Consider the following 26,929-nt stretch of genomic DNA (forward strand, 5'->3'; position numbering starts at 1 on the left):
GTGAACCGTACCGTACCTGAGTACCCATGCTAAATTTGGTTCCTGCTATCGATTGGTACCAAGCGAGCCGAACCCAGACCTATGGGTGAAGCTAGCAATACTGCAGACCATTGATTGGTCAATCGCAATCGTCAATTCAGGAAGAAAGTGAAATTTAGTCGTAATGTTACTAGCTATATATAAAGGCTAACGTAACATACTGGCGTATTTCCTCGCGATTAAAACCGACCAAGGAAACAGATTAACCGAGCAAGCTTTAACTCTGAAGGTGTCCAGTTCAAATATGGCAGAGTTCATACACGCGGGGAGGGAGGAGGATGAGGAGGATGAGGAGGATGAGGAGGATGCTGAAGTTCCTTCCCTCACGGTTCCGACGACAGCCCTCAAACCTGTGGAGATGAAGTCAAGAGAACGAAAACCGAATTCAATGTACAAAAAGAAACGCTTTAGTATACGGAACCCGAGAACAAAGAACGTGACGATAAATAAATAATGCTCCTAAATCGGTACGTCCCCACACCAGACTTCAACAACGGACGAAGGAAGAGTTAAATCAAAGGAACCGTTGTGTTTTTGTGTGGTGCGAGCTTATCTCTGTCTGCAGTTATAACAGTTTGTTTAACTTGTTATAAAAGTTATAACTGCAGTTATAACCGTTTAACTTGTGCGGCAGTTGCAGGAGAAGTGCATGCAGAAGAGGAAGAAGTTGTTTCTTGGGTGTGTGTGCTCGTCAACGTTGCCAACTCGAGCACGCAGTCCGGACACGGTGCTGGTGTTCGCGGTAACTGCTCGGCCGTTGGCGCGAAACAGGCCTCGATGTCCTCACATGCCACAGCACTTATACTCTCGTCCACACACCACCTCTCCCGTCAGCTGTTTCAATACCCGATGCCAAACGAACAGGGGAACGAGGAGACGAGGCCGGCACGCAACCACTTGCGCCAAGGACCAGAACGCCGATCGTCCACACTCACTCGCAGGCAGGCTCCTGAGCAAGAGGCAGTCCAACCACGAGGGGAACCAGAACAAGAAGGGCAAAATGCCGGCTTACGAGTCATTTTATCGATCGTCTCCTGACGTCAGCTCTCTCTCTCTCCGCCAATCAGTGCGTCGCGCCTTTCCCTCCCTTGACCAATCACGAGCTCTTTCTTCCTCTGCCAATCCGCGGCCTGCTTCTTACTCGGCCTGCGTCAATCTCCCCATCAACCCTTCGACCAATCCTTCGCAGTGTGGGCGTGGCCTCAGCCTGCCTGTTCAATGTGTGTTGCCATGCCAGCTGGTGATGTGGCTGGCTGTAGCTGCATCGGCGGTGCCCCGAACTGTCTTCCGGTTCGGCTTATTGTTCTTATGGCGAGGGGAAATTTAAGTAGTGTGTGCGATAATGGGCCTAACTAATTAATACGGTGCGTTGCCATACGGGACACTCGGAAACATGGTGGTGGGATGATGAAGTTGGAAAGAGGATTGACGAGAAGAGGAAGAAGAGCAAGGAGTGGCAGAAGGCGAATGGTACGTGAGCAGAAAAAGCAGAGCATGAAAGTTATAAGGCAGCCAAGAAGGCTGCAAAGAAAGAGGTAGCAAAGGCGCAGGAGGCATGTAGGAAAATGTTCTGAGAACGCTTGGATTCGGAAGAGGGTCAGAGAGCGGTCGGTATTCAGGATTGCAAAGCAGATGGCGAAAGAGAGGTGTGATGTGATGGGGGTGAGTTGCTTGAAGGATGAAGTGGGACAAATCGTTGTGGACCCAGATGGAATTAAAGGAAGATGGAAAAGATATATGGAAATGCTGTTGAATACAGAGAATGAATGGGATGGCAACATAGAGAGTAACCCAGTTTTAGGACCGGCAGAGAAGATAAGTGAGAAGGAAGTTGAGGAAGCGATAAAAGCAATGAAGAGTAGAAAAGCGGGAGGGCCGACGGGAGTTGTGGGAGATATGTTGAAGGCAGCAGGAAGTTGGGGTGTGAAGAGAATGAGAGAGATCTGTAATCTGGTGGTGAAAGAAGGCCGCATTCCAGTGGATTGGGAACTGAGTACCCTCGTCCCTCTGTACAAGGGGAAAGGTGACCCCTCTGGAGTGTGGCTCGTACCGAGCGATAAAGTTATTGGAGCATGGAATGAAGGTATTGGAAAGGGTGTTGGAGAGGAGGATAAGGAAGAAGGTGAAGATCGACGAAATGCAGTTTGGATTTATGCCAGGAAGAGGAACGACAGACGCACTTTATTGTGCGGCAGTTGCAGGAGAAGTACATGCAGAAGAGGAAGAAGTTGTTTCTTGGGTTTGTTGATCTGGAGAAAGCATTCGATAGGGTTCCACGTGAAGTATTGACATGGGCATTGAGAAAGTTAGAAGTGGAGGAATGGTTGATCAGAGTAGTGATGGCAATGTACAAAAGAGCGTGCACAGTTGTAAGGACGAAGGATGGGAACAGTGGTGAGTTTGAGGTGAAGGTGGGAGTTCATCAGGGGTCGGTACCAAGTCCACTACTATTTGTAGCTGTGATGGAGGTGCTGGCTCGGAATGTAAAGGAGGGTCTACCATGGGAGTTGTTGTATGCAGATGATCTGGTGTTGATTGCGGAAAGTATGGATGGACTGAAGGAAAAGATGAACAAGTGGAAGGAATGTATGGAGACAAAAGGTCTGAAGGTGAATATAGGAAAGACAAAGGTGATGGCAAGTGGTAAAGCATGTGATGAGGTGGAAAGACCTGGGAAGTGGCCATGTGCTGTGTGCAGGAAGGGTGTCGGAGTGAACTCCATTCAATGTACAATGTGCGCTGAGTGGGTTCATCAAAAATGTAGTGGTCTGAGAGGGTCATTAACCAGTGTGGCAGCGACATTCAAATGTAAGGTGTGCACAAAGGGAGCTGCAGATGGAGGAAATGTTGAGTTGGATCTTGGAGACGGTGTGAAACTGGCAGGTGTGAAAACATTTTGCTACCTATGAGACGTGCTGAATGGAGAAGGTGGATCAGACTCGTTCTTGTCACAAGTCAAGTCAAGTCTAGTTCTTGTCACTTGTCACAACATCATGTCGCATCAATGTTCACCAAAATCTAATCATTTTGTCCTTGTCACATACGCTACATCTCTGCCAAAATTCGTCCGAATCCTTCCACAATTTTTTGAGATTTTTAGATACCAAGAATGGCCCTCAGTAGAGAGCATACCTCCACCTGGTTGGCCATATCTCTCAATGGTGAAGACAACAACAACAACAGGCATTTTAAGGCCATTTTCCCTGCTAGAGCGGGGGTTAGCCTTGCGGGGCCATGACAATCTTCTCCATTTTGCCCTATTTTCTACATCTCCCCTTGTTAACCCCCTTACCCGCATTCCTTCTTCCACCACCTTTAGTCAAGTCTTTCTCGGTCTTCCCCGTCCTCTACTTCCTTCTACATTCATTTCCATCACTCTTCTCAACCAGTCACTTTCATCCTTCCTCAACACATGACCAAACCATCTCTACCTGTTTCTCTCTCTTCACAACATCCATCACAGGCTCTATTCCCATAATCTTTCGCAATTCCTCATTTGTCTTCCTCTCTCTCAACGATACTCCACACATCCACCGAAACATTCACATTTCCACCCTTTCCATGCTTCGTTGCCCATGTCTCGCTCCCATAAATCAACACTTCTCACACATGCAGCATACACCTCACCTTACCCTTCAGCTTCAACGACACTCCCCTCCTCGTCAGCATGCCACTCAGTTCCCGAAACTTCTTCCATGCGCATCTCACTCAAGCAACCGTTGCCGAGTCTGATCCACCGTCTCCATTTAGCATGTCTCCGAGGTATCAAAATGTTTCCACACCTTCCAGCTTCAGGCCGTCTCCAAGATCCAACTCATCATTTCCTCCATCGGTAGCTACCTCTGTGCACACCTTACACTTGAATGTAGCTGCCACACTGGTTAATGACCCTCTCAGACCACTACATTTTTGATGAACCCACTCAGCGCACATTGTACATTGAATGGAGTTCACTCCGACACCCTTCCTGCACACAGCACACAGCCACTTCCCAGTTATTTCCACCTCACTACATGCTTTACCACTTGCCATAACCTTCGTCTTTCCGATATTCACCTTCAGACCTTTTGTCTCCATACATTCCTTCCAATTGTTCATCCTCTCCTTCATTCCATCCATACTCTCCGCAAACAACAACTCCCATGGTAAACCCTCCTTTACATTCCGAGCCAGCACCTCCATCACATCTACAAATAGTAGTAGAGTTAGTACTAACCCCTGATGCATTCCCACCTTCACCTCAAACTCACAACTGTTCCTGTCCTTCATCCTTACAGCTGTGCGCACTCTCTCGTACATTGCCATCACTCCTCTGATCAACCATTCCTCCATTCCTAACTTCCTCAATGCCCATGTCACGACTTTGTGTGGAACCCTATCGAATGCTTTTTCCAGATCAACAACCCCAAGAAACAACCTCTTACTCTACTGCATGTACTTCTCCTGCAATTGCCGCACAATAAAGTGCGTCTGTCGTTCCTCTTCCTGGCATAAATCCAAACTGCATTTCGTCGATCTTCACCTTCTTCCTTATCCTCCTCTCCAACACCCTTTCCAATACCTTCATTCCATGCTCCAATAACTTTATCGCTCGGTACGAGCCACACTCCAGAGGGTCACCTTTCCCCTTGTACAGAGGGACGAGGGTACTCAGTTCCCCAATCCACTGGAATGCGGCCTTCTTTCACCACCAGATTACAGATCTCTGTCATTCTCTTCACACCCCAACTTCCTGCTGCCTTCAACATATCTCCCACAACTCTTGTCGGCCCTCCTGTTTTTCTACTCTTCATTGCTTTTATCGCTTCCTCAACTTCCTTCTCAGTTATCTTCTCTGCCGGTCCGAAAACTGGGTTACTCTCGATGTTGCCATCGCAGTCATTCTCTGCATTCAACAGTATTTTCATATATCTCTTCCATCTTCCTTTAATTCCATCTGGGTCGACAACGATTTGTCCCACTTCATCCTTCAAGCAACTCACCCCCATCACATCACACCTCTCTTTCGCTATCTGCTTTGCAATCCTGAACACCGCTCTCTGACCCTCTTCTGAATCCAAGCGTCCTCCGAACATTTTTCGATATGCGTCCTGCGCCTTTGCTACCTCTTTCTTTGCAGCCTTCTTGGCTGCCTTATAACTTTCATGTTCTGCCTGTTCTGCCCCCGTAACCTTCACCTTCTGCCACTCCTTGAACTTCTTCCTCTTCTCGTCAATCCTCTTTCCAACCTCATCCTCCCACCACCATGTTTCCGGGTGCCTCCGTGGTCCTTTTGTCCATCCACTTACCTCACCAACGGCTCCCAACAGACTATCTTTTATTGACATCCAAATACTTTCAAGCTCAACCACTTCATCCTCTGCCATACTCAGCCTCTCTTTTAATGCCTCCCTCACTGTCACCTCTTTCAACCTCCACACCTTCATTCTCGTTTGGTACTTCACCCGCCGAGCTCTCCCCGCACCTTTTACCTTATGTCGCAGACAACCAAGTGGTGCTGTGAGACAGCCTCATCCCCCGGGATCACATTTATGTCCTGGGGGTGCCCCCGATCTTGCCTACACACCATCAGGTAGTCAACGGTTGTCGTCGACCCACCTGACGTGTATGTAACAAGCTTATTAACCTCTTTCTGGAACTGAGTATTACAAATCAACAAACCAGCTCCATCAGCAAACTCCAAAATCCTTCACCTTCTCCATTTCTCACACCATATCCATAACCCCCATGAACTCCCTCAAAACCGTCCAGACTCCTTCCCACATGTCCATTTAGGTCTTCTCCTACCACAACAACTTCCTCATCTTTCACGTTTTCCATCAGCTTCTCTATCGCACACCAGAACTTGTCCTTCTCTTCATCGCTCTGACCGACCTGCGGAGCATATCCCAAGATGATGTTCACCAAGAGCTTTCCAATCATCATTTTCACAATCATCAACCTTTCACTCACTCTCGTCACACTCACCACACTGTCTACGAACTACTCAGAAAACAGGACACCAATGCCATGCATGCCTTCCGGGCACCCTTGCCACACAAACTTATATTTCTGTCCCTGCCTACCCTTCAGCATTCTCACACCACTTCCCTTCCATCTCGTCTCCTGCACACAACATATGTCCACTCATCTTCTGACCAATACTTCCACCACTTCTCCTGATCTCCCTGTCATTGTCCCTACATTCCATGTCCCAAACCTCAGAAACCGATCTCCACGTGGGGCATCAGACATTTCGTCGTAATACAGACTTGGCATTTAATATGGAATATTTTTTTTTTCTTGACTTGGGTTTACTTTCTTCACTCAGTATATCAATCTGGTGAGTTTCTTTTACACTTTGGTGATTTATTTGTTAAAAGAACCATGTCACTGATTGTCTGTCGCAGCAAGAAGTCAACAACAGGATTATATCACAGGTGGCATGGCAAAATGTACGGACAGGTGCATTTGATGATTGGCTTCACAGTTGGGTATACAAGGGTTGTTGCGTTCTGTATTAGTGTAAAACAACTGCTGCACGTCTCCAAAAGTTATTGCCGCTTCCTCTGGAGATGCTCCGTCAACTCGACAATGCTGTTTGTCATGGAGTGGTGGCTTTACGAAATTACGGCATGAAACGGCGTGCTATTGCTCGGCAGTATGGCATCACTCAAGGTCAGGTGTCAAAGATCCTGAAACGAAATGCTCAGAGGGGTGTCCCTACTCCAATACCGAGGCCAGGACGTCCCCACAGAACCACAAGGAGGGATGATCGCCAGCTGCACCGGTTAGTCCGCAATGGCCGTACCAAGTCAGCTAATCGGCTTGGGGCTGAGTGGCAGCAACTGACAAATGTGCCTGTATCCAGAAGGCTAATCAACCAACGACTGGTTCAAGCAGGCTATCGTGCCAGGCGTCCCCTGAGAAAGCCACGCCTGACCAGACAACACTGCCAGTGCCGATTGCAGTGGGCCAGAGAGCACCGTCAATGGCAGCCAGGACACTGGAATCACGTGATCTTCAGTGACGAGTCTAGATTTCTGGTCTATCGTCAAGATGGCCGCGTCCGAGTGTGCAGACAAGTGCATGAAGCCTACAACAAAGATTGTATAGTGCCAAGAGTCCAAGCTGGAGGTGGTGGGGTGACCGTTTGGGCTGCTTTTCATGCAGGGGGCAAAACTGACATGGTTGTTCTGAATGGAAACCTGAACCAGTTCAAGTACAGGGCCATTCTGGAAGAAACATTGCTTCCATTTGCTCGTGCAACCTTTCGAGGAAACTTTGTCTTCCAAGATGACAATGCACGGCCTCATCGTGCTCGCATGATCCAACACTTTCTTGCTGACTGTGGTGCAGAGCATATGGAATGGCCTGCCATGTCCCCGGATATGAATCCGATCGAGAACTTGTGGGCAGAATTAACGCGTCAAATCGACCACTTGGACCAGCAGCCGATCTCTGTGCGTGAATTGCAGCAGGCTATTGTCACTGCATGGCAAGCGATTCCTGTCCAAACCTTGGCAAATCTCGTGAACAGCATGCCTCAACGTGTACGTGCTCTCCTGAATGCTTGTGGGGGTTACACGAAGTACTGAACTGTAATTTTACTGTCCGTAATCCCTGTCGTAATTTAACTTTTGTTTTTGTTAAAATAAAATTTGGCTAATGTGCAAAATAAAGAGATACTTCTGGAAAACGTACAGAAGTTTAACACAGTACTGTCTATGAATTGAGTTCGATATCAGTTTCCATCACTTTCAAGGATCAATTTATTTGTTTTGAAATGTCAAATGTGGTTTTTGTTTCTTTTAAAGGTCACATTAACAAAATCTAGAATAATTCCAACATAATTCCAATGAACTTTTGGTTCTGAGACATCTTGAAAAGTAAGTTCACCCCCACAAAAAAAATATTCCATATTAAATGCCAAGTCTATAAATAGAGTGATTTCCACCCATGCTTCGATCGGGTTCCCCACCTTGATTTTCGACGAGAGGGGGTGAGGACCCCCACGGGGTACTTCGGGCTGTACCCTGCCCATATGTAATTGTAATTGTCATGGTTCCCTTTTTGGGGCAATGTTTTATGGCCGGATGCCCTTCCTGACGCCAACCCTTTTAGTCGCCTCTTTCGACACGCAGGGATACGGTGTACACACTCAATGGTGAAGAATCACTTTAAAGTGATACTAGCTGGATCCGCATCCAGATCTTCAGCAAAATTGAATGGATTCTTCCTTGTCGCACTCACAACCTGTCCAACAAGTTTCGTCCAAATCCATCCATAACCTTTTGAGATATCCCGCTATGTATCGTTTTGGGCCCTATCTCCCAATGGTGAAGAATCATTTTAAAATTCCAGTAGCCAGATCCGAATCTTCACCAAAATCTAATAATTTTGTCCGTGTCACATGTGCTATATCTCTGCCAAATTTCGTCTGAATCCGTCCACAACTTTTTGAGATATTTTGTTAACAGACAAACCGACAAGGGTGAAAACATAACCTCCATCCACCTTTGGTGGCGGAGGTAATTACGTCACCACAGCGTCGCGTTTTTTTTTTTCCTCAACTTCGGATAACTCCACCTATTTTCACGGTTCTGTTGTGCGATGGAAAAACAACACAGGGATTACCGTACTGTACCATACTGTACAGTGCCGTACCGTTCTGTGCAATGGAAAAGCACCATATGTGGGGTCTTCCGGGGGTCAAAGTGGGTCCAGATTTGATCCCAAAAAATAGAACTACACGATTTGGATGAAACTTGGCCACAACCTTCATCACAACCTATACTTCTACACCCGTGATTGTTCATGGCATTAAAAAAATTCAGGCCCCCCCCCCCCCCCCCCCCAGTGGAGTCCAGCGTCTTTTCCCATCCTTTCTCTGTCAGTAATAAGTGTATGGAGCTCCTCCATGAAGTTTTAATGACCTTTGGCCTCACTTAGACTCGCTTTGGTTTGCACACAGTCTTTGCTGCTGGCCAAAATGCATTTTGTGCAAACATGCTCGAATATTAGAATTACATTCTGTTATCCATGGCCCCCAATCCTTGACTTCCTCAAGTGACCTACATTACTGGAGCACGTGAATATTGGGTGTGAATAACCATGTTATTGAAACCTGCTGCACCGTCTGATAACTTCGTACAATCTCTGCAGGTGTCACATCATTGAGCAATTCAACCGAGGATTGTACAACTTTATCGTGGCTACAGACGAAAGTTCATTGCTGCAGTCTGCGAACCAGAGCCATAGTAAAAGTGCAGAAGTATCCAAAAAGAAAAAGAAGAACATGGCGAAAATGACAAAGGAGTAAGGGGACGTTTGCTTTTGCATGTTCTCCATTAACTGCCTATTTCTCTGCTGTCCCTTCCTTGTGCTTTGCTTTCCTGTTATTCTTACTGTTTATTTAATTTTTGCATAATGCTTTTTTTTTTCTCTGTTCTTTGAGACATGTCCCTAGAACGACTTTGTGGATTATGAAATCAGTGGCTAAAACTAAGGGAGATAAGCAATAAGCTTGAATGAACTGATTATTGTCACGAATCAATTATGTGCCGCAAGCTTCTGAAAAGTTAGCAGGATTTCGGCCTGAAATAAATTTTAGTTTGGCGGTGGCAGTGCTGATATCTGCTGATGATTTCACTTTAAATGGTAAAATGGGCTGTTGTTGTTTTTTATGCCTCTGTTGACGAAGTCGCTGGAGGCATTATGTTTTCAGGTTGTCCGTCTGGCTGTCCGTCCGTCCGTACGTCCGTGATAGGTTTTCATTACCGCAATAACTTAAGAATGGCTGAAGGGATCTTAGTCAAACGTGGTGCACTGGTGCAGGTATGTATAATGAGGTAAAGATAAACTGATTTGATTTTGGGGTCACGAAGTCAAAGATCAGAGGTCATGTTAGGTAAAAATCCTGTTACCACGGTAACTTGTGAACCAGTATTGGGATTCTGACCAAATTTGGTACAGTTATGTAGAATGATGTAATGATGAACTGATTACATTTTGGGGTCAAAAGGTGAAATACCAAAGTCTGTAATATGTATATTACTTGAGAATGGCTGAAGTTATCCAATTCAAACTTGGTACAGATATGTATAATGATGTAAAGATTATCTGATTCGATTTTGGGGTCCCAACAAAATTTTAACAAAAATTTGACAAAATAAATCAAACTTGGTGCAAGTATTATAATGATGTAATAATTTGGGCAGAGGCATTTCGGTCGACGTCGTGACATCGAAGAATGTCGTTCTAGTTTCAATCAAGCAATAACTCACTGTTGTAAAACTGATTAATAAATGTTTAATTTTTCTATCACTCTATTCGTTGTGAGGGCTGTTATTATGGCTCCTTTAAATAGGTGGATTTCTATTTCTAATACAGATCATAAACAGTTGTTTTATCCTCTTGTACGCATTTAATTGTCAACAACAATCCACTGTTTTGACCATTGTATTCCAAACATTGGATTTTCAAACATGTCACAGTTTCCAAAACCACAGGAAAAAGTTTTATTAATTTTTTTAACTTATGTTGGTTCGTGGATTAATAAATTAATATTGGGCCTTTGCACAGTAGGCCATGGGGCATAGGGCTAAAATGTGCTCAATTTGACAATTTCGTGCAACAACGCAGGGGATTACTTAAAATTGCTATAGATGGGTTGGGGATGTGCTCCTGAACAAGAAACACCATGTCCCCAGACACCAGGGGTGCTCATTAATTTTTAACGCGCACTTGATGAAAATGCAAGTAAATATATATTCATCAACTATACGTTACTGCATTTTCTTTTATTTCTGGATAGTTTGAGGAGTAAAATGAAAAAAATTGATTGTGATATTGTTTCTAGACCTCCTTTTCACTAAAATACACCAATAAACATGATATTTTTGTATCTAGATAGTCATAGCGATAAGTTGAAAATGAATCCAATCTGAAAATATGGTCCGCCGCAGCTGAAACACATGTTGTGCCGCAAATAAATCATTTTTATTTTACTTTTTTAAAATTAACTTCTCACTTCTACCTTCTATGATCAGTTCATCTTCTTTGATTTGAAGAATGGCAATGAGTGGCAGTTGACGGCTGACTCCTTTTACTTTTTAGAAGATTCATTTTCAACTTATTTATTTAAAACAGTACAACATGTATACATTACGCATGTCATGGAAAGTGCTTGCATGATTAACAGTGTTTAAGAGTACTGTTACTTTTGCTTCGTTTCCATGTTCAATACATAATGTATACATGCCAGGATAAGGCAGACAGACATAAATAATTGAGACAATCAAATTTGTTTATGATATCCATTACATTATAATTTACATCATTGTTCAATTTACAGCTTTCAAGTTTGAGAAATTTGTACTATTAACTATATTCACAGGTATAAGGTCGAAATCATGAACACAGGACTTTCATTTAAAAAATGATTGTACTTAAGAATAAATTAATTTTATTCCTAGGAGGGGCCAGCTTCGCAAATTATGCAGAAGATATTTGTGCACTTGACCTAAAAGACACTTTAAAAATGAAGATTGATAAATTCATATGACCTCAAAAAAAGGAACTTCACCTCAATATTCTTCTTTATCAGAACCAGCTCCTTCCTCTGGCTCAGCAACTGGTTCATCGGATACAATTTCACCATTCTCGCATCCAGTGCATCTACAGAGTTCTGTACATTGCATACCAAGCTCACTGCAGCATGTTACGTCAGCCACTGACTGCACGTCATCTTTGAGTGCACGCTTACATTTTCCCTTCTTGCAGCTACAGTGTACTAGCTCCAGGATGTCATCAGGAGCAGGTGGAAGACTACACCAGTCCACTTCCAGAGAAGGTGTTCCATCAATCTCTTCAACTTTCCATCCTGATTCACTGGGAGCTGGAATTTCTGGCAGCTGTTCTAGGCAACAACGAAATATACCAGCTTGGTAATTAGCACGCATGATGTGTTTGATGAGAGAATCTCTGTTTGGTGGAAGGGATTCTCCAGCATGGACACAAAGTCGAAACTTATCATATCTGGCCTCGTTGACGGTTTCTGCTTTCTCCTGCCCATATACATGGCAAGCAAATCGCTCCAGTCTAGCAATTAGGTCATCTGATGGAGTGAATGACACCCCAAGCTCTTGAAAGGTTTCTTTGTACTTGTCATACTTAATCATTAGCTTGTAAGGTGTGACTTTCCCTTTTCCTCTGAAGGCGCTAACTGAGTCGCAACCAGTAAACGGGTGAAATCCCACAAGCGCAGATGTTACATCAGTTCCCAGCTGGCTCTGTGGAGATGTCATATCAAGAGTTCGTACCTTATCTTTGACACCGGTGTGAAACAGTAGAGGCACAGTAAACTGATGAGCACAACCTAAACTAATTATGAAGACATCAGTGTCCTGGCATTTGATGACAATTGCTGGTGAATGCGTTCTATGCGCTGTGTCAGTTTCTTGTAGCCTTTTCTGTGCATAATCGGCATGCAAGAGGATTCTGGTGTCCGCTTCCTCATGACTGCAACGAAGCTCTGGAATTACTTCTGAGACTACCATGCCATTCTCAATCCCGAGGGCATGACATAGCTCTCCATGTGCGATGTACACCTTCACATTTCTGTAAGAGTCAGGAGGGCACTGTTGCCAAACATGTAGAAGATACTCCACGAATGCTTCCTTGTTCTCACTGGCACTGAGGAACTTCTTCCATTGGATTGGTCGCTACTGGTTGGTGTTGTCCACCTGAATCCGTATAATCTGAACTCCTGTAGCAGCACGCCGCTTTCTTTCTGCATTCTTGATGCTCATTCTTGGGTAAGTGTCAGTGACAAAATGAATCTCTTTGGAATTCTGACGTACTGCTAGCTTCACCACTTTATCAAACAAATCTTTTGCTAACAGATGAAAGGTAGCTGGTGCAGATGAACACAATGCCTGTAGCATAGCCATACCATCTATGATCCAAACACTTTCTTGTGGAATGCTGTCCACAATCACTGTTGGCTCAGCAGATTTCTGCAGATGGTGCATGATTGAAGCCTTGTCTGTCTTCACTAAAGTTCCTAGTTCTGTTGCTATAGGTAATGGCAGCAGACCAAGGCAGTAGGTCATCATGTGGCGTAATCATATTAACTTACCATGAGATGTAGATGTTTCGGTCTTTTTCTCCTTCAGCCTGTTCACTTTACTGATGTCACAAAAGCGACGTGAACAATCATAATGGTAGCCAATGTTGGGATTTTCTGGTTTGGCTTCAATGCAGGATTGTGTATCGGCAAAATCAAGCCCCAGCTTTACCGCACAGTCGGCCAGTAAATCGCGTTCTTTACAGTCATAGAGCAACCATTTACTCGCAAATTCAACAAAGCGGGCCCAGTTTTTATCATTGAATTGAATGAAATTGCTTTTAGTTTCATGGACAACATGCATCACGCAAAATTTGGACGAAAATTGAACAGGTTTTCCTGTCACTGCCGAAGCAATGGGCGTCGCCATCTTGGTTTGTCAGCTACCGAACGGAGCTTAGTATGAGCTGCGTGATTGGCCAATTACGGCAGCTGACGTATCTGGAGCGCTCATTCGCTGAATTTATCACGTGAACAACCTTGTCCGCGAATTTTAAACCTGATTTTTTTTATCGAAATTCTTTCTTTATTTGTATTTTAATGTGCAGGTATATTTATTGGGGACATTATTATATCGAATGGAACGAATATTTTGCTGATTTTCATGAATAAATCAAGTAATCCCCATTCCTGTTGCATGAAAAAGTGGATTTTAATGGTATGCCCCATGGCCTACAGGTATGTTGGTTACTAAATTGTACATGGCTAGTAATGACAATGTGACCTCATTCACAACTTTGCATGGTCGTACTGTCCTTTGGACTGCTGTTCAATGGGCTTTACAGGCTTGAGCACCAATTGGGCCTTTTAAGAAGAGCTTCCTTGCTACCCAGTTCTAAGTGATTTTTGCTGTTGTGCACCTTGTGTGGTTCAACAGAGCCAAAGACAAAGAATATGGTGTATCACGGGGTATCGACTTTCAGAATGTGTCCAACGTCATCAACTTTGACTTCCCCCCGACAGTGGAGGCATACATCCACCGTGTGGGCAGGTGAACTCTAAGGGATTCTTTGTTCATTGCGTATGTACATATGGCAGTAGCGTTTTTAATTGGATCAATGGGTTTTTTGTTCCCATTATTACACTGTTTTGTTCTCATATTAATTAAAATGTTTTTTAGCCATTCCAAAGTGTCTTGAAAACAAAATGTTCCACATTTTGAATTGTGTATCAACAAAATTGGGGACATTGTTTTTGATTTTCTGTGCTGCAGGACCTTTTAATATACTGTCACACCACTGAGCTCCATGCTGTCATCAGGCACACCGTGGGATTGGGTTATGGGCTGGGGGAGACTATATATAAAGGTTTAGATTCTAAGTTTCAGGACGGCACGTTACTTTCAGGAAAACTGTCAAACCACTATTGAATTGTCAGCACCAACCCAGCTGGCTCTTCAACAACCCTCGTGGCAGGATAATTTGCCGACTCCACCTCACCTGGTCTAAATATGATGCTCATCCACTCATTACCCTTGCCAAAGGAGAGGTTATTGCATTTGAGTCTGTCTGTTTGTCTGTCCGGAAAGTTTGTCCGTTGGTCCGATTGACAGAAAATCTTCATCATAGGTTCACCTCCTCCTGTAGAATTTTAAAAAAAAATTATGATGCCATAGGTCACGAGGTACGGGCGCCATCTTGGAAAAACCGAAAAACGTTGCACCTCTATCTCCAAAAGTGCTGCATAGACAAAATCGAGACATGACTCATTGTAAAGAACTCTCAATGGGGAATAACATATGTTAATGATGTCATAGGTCAGGTCAGGTATGGGAGCATGCACCGAAGCAGCATGTCGCCGCATCCACTTTCCGACGGTACTCCAGGGGCCTCCGTCTGGCCATCTCCCAAGCTGATTCCTGGTCCATCCCTATCTCCTTGAGATGCCGATCAATCTGCTGCAACCACGAGGAACGCGGTCGGCCCGTTGGCCTCCTCCACTCACGAGGCTCCCTTGCTGAGAGTATCTGGCAAGCTGGATCAGCGTCCAGAAAACGAGCCACATGTCCATACAGCCGCAGCTGATGCTCACAGACCATACAGGAAACAAATCTCATCTGGGTCTCTCTCAGCAACCGCTCATTGGACACAAAGTCCGACCAGCGATAGCCAAGGATTCTCTGAAGTGACTGTTCCAAAGGAGTTAAGTCTCATTCTCTGGCCCTTGGTAATGGTCCAAGTCTTGCATCCGTCGAGCAAGACTGTAAGCACCATGGACTTAAAGACTCTGACTTTCGTCGTCCTGCATAGATACCGACAGTGCCACACCCCATGATCCAAAGAATCTGACTCCCCAGGCCTGACCCAGACATCTCTCAACCTCTGGCTGACAACATGCAGAGACGTGAATAACACTGCCAAGGTAAGTGAATGGATGTCATAGGTTCCTCCATTATGACGTCATAATTCGACAAGTACAAAACTCATCCGACAAGATGAAATTTATTGAGCGTCATCTAGAGATAAATTGGTGGAGAAAAAATAAATAATGATGACATCATCGATCATGTGGTTCGGCCGCCATATTTGTTTTAACACAAAAGCCTTAAAAACCACTAAAAACATGTCCTGGCAAGGGTCTGCAATCTCTGCTCTTTTTATGCTTGTTATAGTTGTTTTATTCCCTGCCCTTGCTTCCCACAAAAGGTCATTCTGAATGATTACCTGTCTGACTTTACTGTACTTTCAGCATAAATAAGTATACTAATCGATCATATGTTTGTGTGTTAACAGGACGGCACGAGCTGACCAGCAAGGCACAGCGTTGACTTTTGTGGGTCATCGTGAGGTGCACTTGCTGGAGGAGGTGGAGCAGATCTTGAGCGGAGGTGTTTTATTTATATTGTATAAACTATAAAGAAGCCGTGATAAACATATCACAGAGCAAGTTGTTCAACTTTTTTTATGTTATTTTTAGAACATCATTTTATTCATCTTATTTTCCCAGGTGAGGATGGAAAGTCTGTTCTAAAGCCTTATCAGTTTGACATGAAAGAAATTGAGGGATTCCATTATCGATGCAAGGTATGTTTTTCAGCTTGCATTGGCGTTATATTACAGGGTGCAACATATCCCAGTAGATCTATTGTCACCCATGTGGCCTTCTAGTTTATTGGAACCTGCTGGTTTGGCGATGTTAAAGAAAAACTGTGAGTGTGCATAGTCCTTCAATGTAGTGAAGGCAATCCGAATGCCAGACCACCATTGCCACATGGATTCTGACCACCAGGACATACCTGCCGCATCGAGATCTGTCTGTCACTTACACGACAGTTTCGAAGAGTAGCCAGGATAATTTTGTCTGCAAACGGTGTCTGCTATTCCAGCCTGATATAATCTGGAGAACATGTTTGTTTATTTATTTATTTGCTTTTATATTATGCGAGTGCTGATCAAAGTTTAGGTGGACCTTTCTTGTATAGAAAAAAAATTGTGAAAATGTAGGGTTGTTTTCACCCCTTTTTGGCTCTTTTGGACGAATCTTGGTGGACAGGTTGGGTATGTGGCAAAGACTAATTGATTAGATTTTGGTGAATACCCTAATCCAGATACTACAATTTTCTAAGTGATTCTTCAGCATTGAGAGAGGTCCAACAACGATATACAGTAATACCCTGGCCTACGTCATTAATTGGTTCCATAAGCCCTGACGTAACTCGGTTTTTGACGTAAACCGGGCGTAATGCCTTTTAGCTCTTTCACGAGCCTCGATCTTGTATCCAAAAAAAAAAAAAAAAAAAAGCCTTAAAATGAAGACAAACTAGAGTAAATAACTCGCGAATGTATATAACTATCGCTAAACCTTAAAGAACACAAAAAACACATTTTGGTCATATTTTTTAATGAGTAATGAACACAATTAATAAATGAATTTGTAAAGAATAATAAATAAAATTAATAAGATTATGTTATTCACCTTAAACATGGCGTCTCTTCTGAACGCAAACACACATTTTAGCAGTCTTAGCCGGCGGCGCTTTTTCAGTGACGTATGCGAGAATACGTTCCCTATCATGAATGCTGGTCGATACCGTCGACCGTGGCAGCCCTAAGGCATAGACCTTATCGCGAATCGGTAAATATCAACAGAGGGCGCTCCACCGCAAAGCATGATGGGATCGAAAAGGGGGCAAAGGTAAACACGAACCCAGAAGAGGAAGCGTCTGTCTACGATCGACGCTGTGTTTACGGAAAGGAAGATGGCTAATGTGAAAGAAATTCAGCGCTTTTTGGCATTAAAATCCAGCGATTTAAAGAAATATTTGAGGGAAAGGGTGGTTCCCATTGGAGAAGAGAAACAACCTGCTTATGCAAGAACAGTTCCTGAATGTTGAAACCTCGATCGGCCATACAAATATCGCCGGGCTGGAACTTGTCTACACTGTTCGTCATCTTTACAATTTTTTTGTCCGACGTGTTTCCTCCTGTAGGTTTGGAAATGTATGAAATTGTTCCGCTCTGTATAATACCAAGCAGTCTGTCAAAGTGACAGCGACCGCCGGTGGCTCTATTGCCCCTTTCCGATCCCATGACGCATTGCGGTTCCGATTCGCGATAAGGTCTATGCGCTATCACCGACACTTTTTCACCTTTTTCATACCTTTTAATCAGATTTAACTTATCTTCCATCGTAACCACATTACACTTGGAAACACTAGCATTATCCTTCTTAGGACCCATGGCTAACACGGACACAGTAAAGGAATACTGTACGTCGCCTCTGTTTTGAATGAGAACCAGAAGCTGCGCGTATGTACAGTATACTGTACATACATTTTAATATATTTTTAATGTGCTTTTTATTGTATTTTAAAAATGTTTTTTAGCTTCTTTTATTGTTAATTTATGTACTATTTTATTTATTTTAAATATATTTTTAAGGAAAAATTTTTTTCCCCACGTCCGAAGGAGTGACGTAAAGCCGCACATAATGACGTTCGCTGAACTGAAATGTACTCTAGAAGAGTGGCGTAAAATCGGATTTGACGTAGGTTGAAATGGCATAAAACGGGGTATGACTGTATATTATATTTCATTATATTTCAAAAGGATGTGGAAGGATTATGACAAAACTTGGTGGATGAGTTGGGTAGGTGACAAGAATAAGGTTTAAGGCACGATTTTGGTTTAAGTCACTGATGCAGATCCGGCTTATCGGTGGAATACAAAGCGTAAAATGTTCAGGCTGGTTGAGGTATGCGCTCTGAGTGCCATTCTAGGTCATTGCTGAAATTTTGTGCAGTGGTATTGCCTATCCTGGGTGAGCTGTACAGGAACCAACTTCAATGCTGGCAACGCATTCGTGGTTCAACGAAGATGGTGACCAGCAGTAACATATGCTGTGAAAGAGAGGGTTATCATTAAGTTCCTTTGAAGGAGAATATCAAATCAGCTGAAATCCGCAGGAGACCGCACAATTTGGTGAAGCATATTCTTTCCCACCAGTGTGTTTAAATGGTGCAGCGAGTTCAAAATGTCTGTTAATTGGTGGTCGATCTTAAACGTTCCCACATGCAACAAAATCTTTGTCACTCAAAGCAATCATTAAACACCTTGAGCATGTGATTTGGGAGAATTACCAAATTACTACAAGTGAGATTGCAGAGAATATTGGATGTCAGTATTGGAAATCATCATTCGTTTTCATGAGAGATTCACCAAAGTTAGTGCAAGGTGGCTCCTGAAGAACTACTGCTCTCTCAAACCTCAAAGGACTCTTGTACTTGAGAGGAGGTGGGTTGGGAAGTTCGAGATTATCCCCACACACAGTCCAAATTTATCACCCGTGACCTTGCACACCATCTGTCAGAGCAAGTGGGCGTTGACTCCTTTTTCTCTTCATCGGAACTTTGGCTTCAACAGGGGTTGATGCTCAAAACGTCAGTTTCTCCTTTCTTCCTGCAACGTTTGGTATACCTCGGTTAACATCCTGCTGATTTCATTCATCCTTTGCTCTTCCTGGCCGCTGACGCAGATTTACACTTGCCTTCATGATTGAGACGAGTCTTCCGTTCTACTGCTGTGCACTGTAATTTATCTGATTAAATGATGCTCAATATGCTTGAAGTAAAAGTGTGATTACTGAAAAATAAATATCTAAAACAGAGCCAATATTGTTAAATGCTAATGTGGCATTTCACAGCCGATCGTGAATCCATAGGGCTGAAATAAGTCTGCCCTTGGGGAAAATATTTGCTGCTGATTGGTGCTTTAGTTTTCTCCCATTGTTAAGACATTTCCTCCTGATGTTTGTGTTTCGTGAAATGCTTCTGTAATCGTTGGTCAAAGAATCAGTCCTTCATTTGTTGGCTTTTGTGTCCTTGGAAGTTTGGAAATATCCACTACCCTGACTCTTTTAACAGCTACCATCCAATCACCTTTCAGGATGCAATGCGGGCTGTCACCAAGCAGGCAATCAAAGAAGCTCGTCTGAAGGAGATCAAGCAGGAGCTGATTAATTCCAAACAACTTAAGGTACAAAGTGTCCCTTTCTGACTGGATGCCCTTGAGATGAAGTGTGACGATCCTGTGAAGCCCAACAGCGAGAATGTGGACGATGAGTTCACCTCAGAGAACTTTTATCTGAGTTCTAGCTCAGTTGGTGGAAGTTGGACAAAAATAAAAAATAATCTTTGTTTGAATTTCCTTGACTGATCTCCCACCTCGACCTGATGTCCCTTTGTTTCAAAGCAATGTCTGTCCCGTTGTGACCAGCCATTCTGACTTTCTTCCCACTATAGACTTACTTTGAGGACAACCCAAAGGAGCTGCACATGCTGCGGCACGACAAGACCCTGCACCCGTCTACCATAAAACCCCACATGAAGAACGTCCCTGAATACCTGGGTCAGAATTTAAAATGCACCTCCTCCATCTCGCACTGTCTGCTTCCCATCAGAGAGTTTGGGTTTTCCTTTCTTTTAAACATTTTATTGTTGCTGTTGATCGATGTTTGCAGCACATATTGTTGACTGATCTACGTTTCCTATTGGGCTCATTTCAATTTGATGTCGATTAAATCTTGGGATAAAACTGTCAAGTAACAGTAGCAATAAGTGAATTGTGTATAACTTTTGTTTCCTTCTGTTTGGGTATCAGTGTTGACAAATGGCATTTGGTGATTATCCCAAGTTGCCCTGAGGAAGAAGGCAGTGGGTCTTCTCTTTAAACCACCACAATCCCTGCAGGGATTATCAAAAGTTCAGCTTGCATGTGATGGTGCTTGTTAGGTCTACAGCATGATGGGTCTAAAGGTTTCAACTGGAAAAGGCTTGGTGGGCACTTAAAAAAATTATTACATGGTTATTACAATTATAAGAGCAATACTATTCCCATCATATTTCGCAATTCATCATTTGTCTTCCTCTCTCTCTCAACGATACTCCACACATCTACCGAACCATTCGCATTTCCACCCTTTCCAGCCTTCGTTGCTGCTCTACGTTCATTACCCATGTCTCGCTCCCATAAATCATAACACTTCTCACACATGCAGCTTACACCTTTCCCCTCAGCTTCAACGACACTCCCCTCCTCATCAGCATGCCACTCAGTTCCCGAAACTTCTTCCATGCACATCTCACTCCAGCAACCGTTGCTGAGTCTGATCCACCTTCTCCATTCAGCATGTCTCCTAGGTAACAAAATGTTTTCACACCTTCCAGCTTCACTCGGTCTCCAAGATCCAACTCAACATTTCCTCCGTCTACAGCTCCCTCTGTGCACACTTTACACATGAATGTAGCTGCCACACTGGTTAATGACCATCTCAAACCACTACATTTTTGATGAACCCACTCAGCGCACATTGTACATTGAATGGAGTTCACTCCGACACCATTCCTGCACACAGCACATGGCCACTTCCCAGTTCTTTCCACCTCACCACATGCGTTACCACTTGCCATCACCTTCGTCTTTCCGATATTTTTATAATAATATAACGGAGAGCAGCAACGAAGGCTGGAAAGGGTGGAAATGCGAATGGTTCGGTGGATGTGTGGAGTATCGTTGAGAGAGAGGAAGACAAATGATGAATTGCGAAAGATGATGGGAATAGAGCCTGTGATTGATGCTGTGAAAAGAAACACGTTGAGATGGTTTGGTCATGTGTTGAGGAAGCATGAAAGTGACTGGTTGAGAAGAGTGATGGAAATGAATGTAGAAGGAAGTAGAGGATGGGGAAGACCGAGAAAGACTTGGCTAAAGGTGGTGGAAGAAGAAATGCGGGCAAGGGGGTTAACAATGGGAGATGCAGAAAATAGGGCAAAATGGAGAAGATTGTCGTGGGGCCCGTAAGGCTAACCCCCGCCCTAGCAGGGAAAATGGCCTTAAAATGCCTGTTGTTGTTGTATTACAATTATAAGAACCTGGTGTTGGCTTAGCGGTTAGGGTGCCTGTTTGGGATGCTAGGATCCTGGGTTTGAATCCCGGTCGATCGCTGAATTAACACCAGGGGGGTTGACTCAGCCTGTCGTTCTTCCGAGGTCGGCAAATTGAGTACCAGTTCACTGGTAATTCCCTGTGTGTCACAAGAGGCAACGAACAGGGTTGGCAGCAGGAAGGGCATAAAACATTGCTTCAAAAAGGGGACCATGGTTCCCAAAAAAGGCCAACCCCTGCTCTGTGGGGAAAATGGCCTCTAAAGGTGGTTCTTCTATTACAATGAATGTGGAAATGTGGTGGTGAAGGTGGTGGAAAGGTGGTGGAAGAAAATTCGGGCAAGGGGGTTAACAAGGGGAGATGTAGAAAATAGGGCAAAATGGAGAAGATTGTCATGGGGTCCACAAGGTTAATCCCCGGTCTAGCAGGGAAAATGGCCTTATAATGCCTGTTGTTGTTGTTGTATTACAATGAATCCAAAACTAATTGTCCACAAACAACTATGGTTGAGCTAATTTTGGAAGAAACCATGAACCGCAGTCCTTTTGTTTGTTTGACCAGTTTGCAGAGGTTTGGAGGCGATGTGGTAAAGCCATGTACTGTGTAAAATGCACCACCATTCACATTCCCACAATCACCTGTCCTTTCTCTGGAACATACAGTTCCCAGTACCTTGCAAGGTGTGGCCCAGCCTCTGGTGGGAAAACGAAAACTGCAGCCGAAAGGCAACATCGCTACCAAGAAACCATTTAAGGTAAGATGGGCCAAAATTGTCAACCATCTTTTCCTCTGCCACCAAAGGTGGATGGAGGTTATGTTTCATCCCTGTTGTCTCTCTCTGTTTGTTTGTCTGTCTGTGAATGGGATATCTCAAAAATTTGTGGACGGATTCGGAATAAACGTGGTGGACAGGTTGGGAGTGTGACGAGGACAAATTGATTCAATTTTGGGGAATATCCGAATCCGGATGCGAGAATTTTTAAAAAAATTTACAAGTGGTCTTTTGCCATCAATAAATGGACCCAAAACGATATATGTAGAGCATGATATTACAAAACGTTGTGGATGTATTGTGACAACTAGGTGGATGAGTTGGGTTGGTGATAAGAACAAACCAGTTCGATTTTGGTGCAGGTCAGAAGATCTAGCCCATCAGTGGGATGCAAAACGTAAACTGTTCAGCCTGGTGGAGGTATGCACTCTACTGAGTACTATTCTAGCCGATAATGGATTCATCAAGTTCCTTTTGGGCTGGCAGGATAGCCTCGGCCCTAGAGGTATGCACACTTGCCTCGAGACTGCCTGGCCTGGGTTTGGAAATTGACGCAGCTTTAAGCTATCATCCTGGTGTTTTGCCCGTTACGTTGATTCCTCAATGTGTGCACCGTACCTCAGACCGGATGCATGTTAAATCGGGCGTACTTTCTACCAGCATTAGTTGATGGACGTTAACCCTTTGAGTACGGATGACGTCCAGTGCCGCAATGCGCAAAAACTTTTTGTGTACGGATGACGTTACTACACGTCATCGACTATACCTATAAATAGATCGTCAGGACGTGGTTGCTTTTTTTTCCTTTTTTTTCCTTTTCTTTTTTTTGTATACAGAATCGAGGCTCGTTAAAGAGCTAACATTTATTTCACAAACAAATCAAACACAAACAAAATATATAAAAAGAGGGAGCGGAAGACAAGATGGGTAGAGAAGAGGAAGCACACAAACAACATTTGAGAGCAGGGCGATGTGTGGGGGGGAGGAGGCGTGGGAATGGGGGGGGGGGGGGGTGGGAGAAGTATAAAACACAAGGACACCAAGGACTTCCAGGACAGAAGTTGGTATTTCAAAAAAGTGGATTTGGGGTGAAATTAGCGGGGGTAGAATAGATCAAGGTTTTGCATGGGGGAAGATAAGAGATGGTGGTGAACAGCTGTTTTAAAGACCTGGAGGGTGGAGTGGGATTGAAGAGAGTGAGGGAGTTTGTTCCAGAGGCGGGAGAAAAGAGGAATGAAGGAGTGAAGGTGAGCAGAGAGTCTTGATTTTGGCAGTTTAACCCTAAGAGGGTTGCAGGCAGATCTTGTGCGACCTGTAGGAATATTTGGGGGACAGAGCCCAGAGAGAGCTGCGGGGGGCAAGGCCAGAGAGGAGTCGGTGGAAGACGGAAAGACCACCAACCTGCCTGCGGTGAGTGAGTGAAAGGCCCTCAGAGTTGGCTTCATTGCGGGAGATTCCAATGATTCTGAAAGCTTTGGTTTCAACAGCGTGAAGCCGATCTAGGTGTGAGGCAGGAGCACCGGCCCAGAGGGGAGAGCAGTATTCCATTGAGCTGCGGATGAAAGCCTTGTATGTGGTGAGGAGCTCAGGTGTGCCAAGGAAGGATTTCGCACGACGGATGGTAGCCTACTAGGCCTCAAAATACGTGACACGAATTAACCGACGATTTTGTATGCATGTATGAAAAATTAACACTGAGAATCTTACGAAAGACACACTATAGGTACATGCACCGAAAGATAGATACAGTTTCGACAAAAACACAATTGTGAAAAATTACTTTATTTCGAAAGCGTGAGCGCTTGGACAGCTTCGAAAAGACGTGACCTCCAATCTTGCGCATGCGCAAAAAGTTAAAATGCGCAAAAAGTGAAAGTTAACATGTGCAATCCGACCAATCAGCCTTCTCCCAATTATCAGCAAAGTCATGGAATCCATCATTGCTTCGGATATGAAATCTATCCTTTTCTCCAATGGCTCGATCTCTGATCATCAATTTGGTTTCAGACCAGGTTACTCTACTCTGGACATGCTGCTTCTGCTGTGTCAACAATGGATGGAGGTCCTCAATGCCAAACAGGAAATTAGAGCTGTCTCCCTCGACATATCACGTGCCTTCGATACGGTCTGGCACCCCGCTCTGCTCACCAAACTCTCCTCCTTTGGTATCCATGGAAATCTCCACACATGGCTGGCGGACTTCCTCTCTAGTCGTAGTCAACGTGTGGCCCTGAATGGGTTTCTCTCATCTCCTCTTCCTGTTCAGGCTGGAGTTCCCCAAGGCAGTGTTCTGGGCCCTGTGCTTTTTCTGGTCTTCATCAATGATCTCTCTGACTCTCTTGAAAATCCTCTCTCTCTCTTTGCTGATGACTCCACTCTCTGCCGCTCCATTCCTCATCCCTCAGATCGGCAGTCTGCAGCCTCCTCACTCTCTGCAGACCTGGACAAAATCACAGACTGGGCAAACAAGTGGAACATGTCTTTCAATCCTGACAAATCTCACACTCTCACAATGCCTCTCCGAAAAGACCGACTGGACCACCCTCCCATCTACTTTCTGAATAATCCTCTCCAAGAAGTTCTGTCACTCAAGCTTTTGGGTCTCACTATTTTATTTTATTTTATTTTATTTTATTTTTTTATTTTATTTTTTGTATACAAGATCGAGGCTCGTGAAAGAGCGAACATTAATCACACAGAAAGACAAACCGACACATAAAACATATAACATCGGGAGCGGTAGACAAGATGGGGAGAGAGGGGGAAGGACACAAACACAACATTTGAGAGCAGGGACCGAGAGACATGGAGACATCGAGAGATCTGAGAGAGGGCGAGGGCTTTGGGGGGGGGCATGGGAAGGGGGCGGTGGGAGAGGTATAAAACATATGGACACTGCCAGGACTTCCAGGAAAGAAGTTGGAATTTCAAACAAGGTGGATCTGGGGTGAATTAGCGGGGGTAGAAAAGATCAAGATTTTGGATGGGGGAAGATAAGAGATGGTGGTGAACAGCTGTTTTAAAGACCTGGAGGGAGGAGTGGGATTGAAGGGAGTGAGGGAGTTTGTTCCAGAGGCGGGAGAAAAGAGGAATGAAAGAGTGAAGGTGAGCAGAGAGCTGAGATTTCGGCAGTTTAACCATCAGAGGGTTGCTGGCAGATCTTGTGCGACCTGTAGGAATATTTGTGGGACAGAGCACAGAGAGAGCTGGGGGTGCAAGGCCGGAGAGGAGTCGGTAGAAGACAGAAAGACCACCTACCTGCCTGCGGTGAGTGAGTGAAAGGCCCTCAGAGATAGCTTCATCGCGGGAGATTCCAATAATTCTGAAAGCTTTGGTTTCAACAGCGTGAAGCCGAGCTAGGTGTGAGGCAGGAGCACCGGCCCATAGGGGAGAACAGTATTCCATTGAGCTGCGGATGAAAGCCTTGTATGTGGTGAGGAGCTCAGGTGTGCCGAGGAAGGACTTCGCACGACGGAGGATGCCCAGTCGGCGACTGGCTTTGGAGGCCAGCTTGGAAATGTGGTTTTCCCAAGAAAGATCATGGCAGATAGTGAGACCCAAAATCTTGAGCGACAGAACTTCTTGGAGAGGATTGTTGAGAAAGTAGATGGGAGGGTTGTCCAGTCGATCTTTTCGGAGAGACATAGTAAGAGTGTGAGATTTGTCAGGATTGAAAGACATGTTCCACTTGTTTGACCAGTCTGTGATTTTGTCCAGGTCTTCAGAGAGTGAGGAGGCAGCAGACTGCCGATCTGAGGGAAGAGGAATGGAGTGGCAGAGAGTGGAGTCATCAGCAAAGAGATAGAGAGGATTTTCGAGAGAGTCAGAGAGATCATTGATGAAGACCAGAAAAAGCACGGGGCCCAGAACACTGCCTTGGGGAACTCCAGCCTGAACAGGAACAGGAAGAGGAGATGAGAGAAACCCATTCAGGGCCACACGTTGACGACGACTAGAGAGGAAGTCCGCCAGCCATGCGTGGAGATTTCCATGGATACCAAAGGAGGAGAGTTTGGTGAGCAGAGCGGGGTGCCAGACCGTGTCGAAGGCACGTGATATGTCGAGGGAGACAGCTCTAATTTCCTGTTTGGCATTGAGGACCTCCATCCATTGTTGAGACAGCAGAAGCAGCATGTCCAGAGTAGAGTGACCTGGTCTGAAACCAAATTGATGATCAGAGATCAAGCCATTGGAGAAGAGGAAAGATTTCATATCCGAAGCAATGATGGATTCCATGACTTTGCTGATAATTGGGAGAAGGCTGATTGGTCTGTCGTTGCTAGGATCTGTTTTTGCACCTTTTTTGTGCAAAGCGGTGATGTTGGCTGATTTCCAAGCAGATGGCAGTTGACCTTGAGCAAAAGAGAGGGTGAAGAGAACAGAGAGAGGGTGAGATAGAGCAGCAGAGCAGGATTTTAGGACCCGTGGGCTGATGCCGTCGGGTCCAGTTGCAGAATCAGAGTCGAGGGTTGACAGAAACTTTTCCACCTTGTCAGGAGGAAAGGACACGGAGTCCAGGAGCAGCAGGGTACGACTGGGTATGGTGGGTACAGAGAGGGATGGGTTTGGGACACAAGATTTAGAGGCAAACACAGAGTTGAGGCATTCAGCTTTTTCACGTGCGGAGTC

General features: G+C 44.6%; 1 protein-coding gene across 1 annotated transcript in view; it reads left to right on the forward strand.

Moving 5' to 3' along the window:
* DDX56 (DEAD-box helicase 56) overlaps positions 1-26,929 on the forward strand; it is a 50,230-nt gene that overhangs the window by 20,992 nt on the left and 2,309 nt on the right. Inside the window, exons 7-13 of the mRNA XM_068106375.2 lie at positions 9,184-9,336; positions 14,025-14,138; positions 15,880-15,974; positions 16,094-16,170; positions 19,531-19,620; positions 19,887-19,992; positions 22,191-22,282. Of these exons, the coding sequence (XP_067962476.2) occupies positions 9,184-9,336; positions 14,025-14,138; positions 15,880-15,974; positions 16,094-16,170; positions 19,531-19,620; positions 19,887-19,992; positions 22,191-22,282 (727 nt within the window). The remainder of the gene's footprint in view (positions 1-9,183; positions 9,337-14,024; positions 14,139-15,879; positions 15,975-16,093; positions 16,171-19,530; positions 19,621-19,886; positions 19,993-22,190; positions 22,283-26,929) is intronic.

The sequence above is a fragment of the Myxine glutinosa genome, chromosome 2, assembly GCF_964187855.1.
Source record: "Myxine glutinosa chromosome 2, kmMyxGlut1.1, whole genome shotgun sequence".
NCBI classification, from domain to species: Eukaryota; Metazoa; Chordata; class Myxini; order Myxiniformes; family Myxinidae; genus Myxine; species Myxine glutinosa.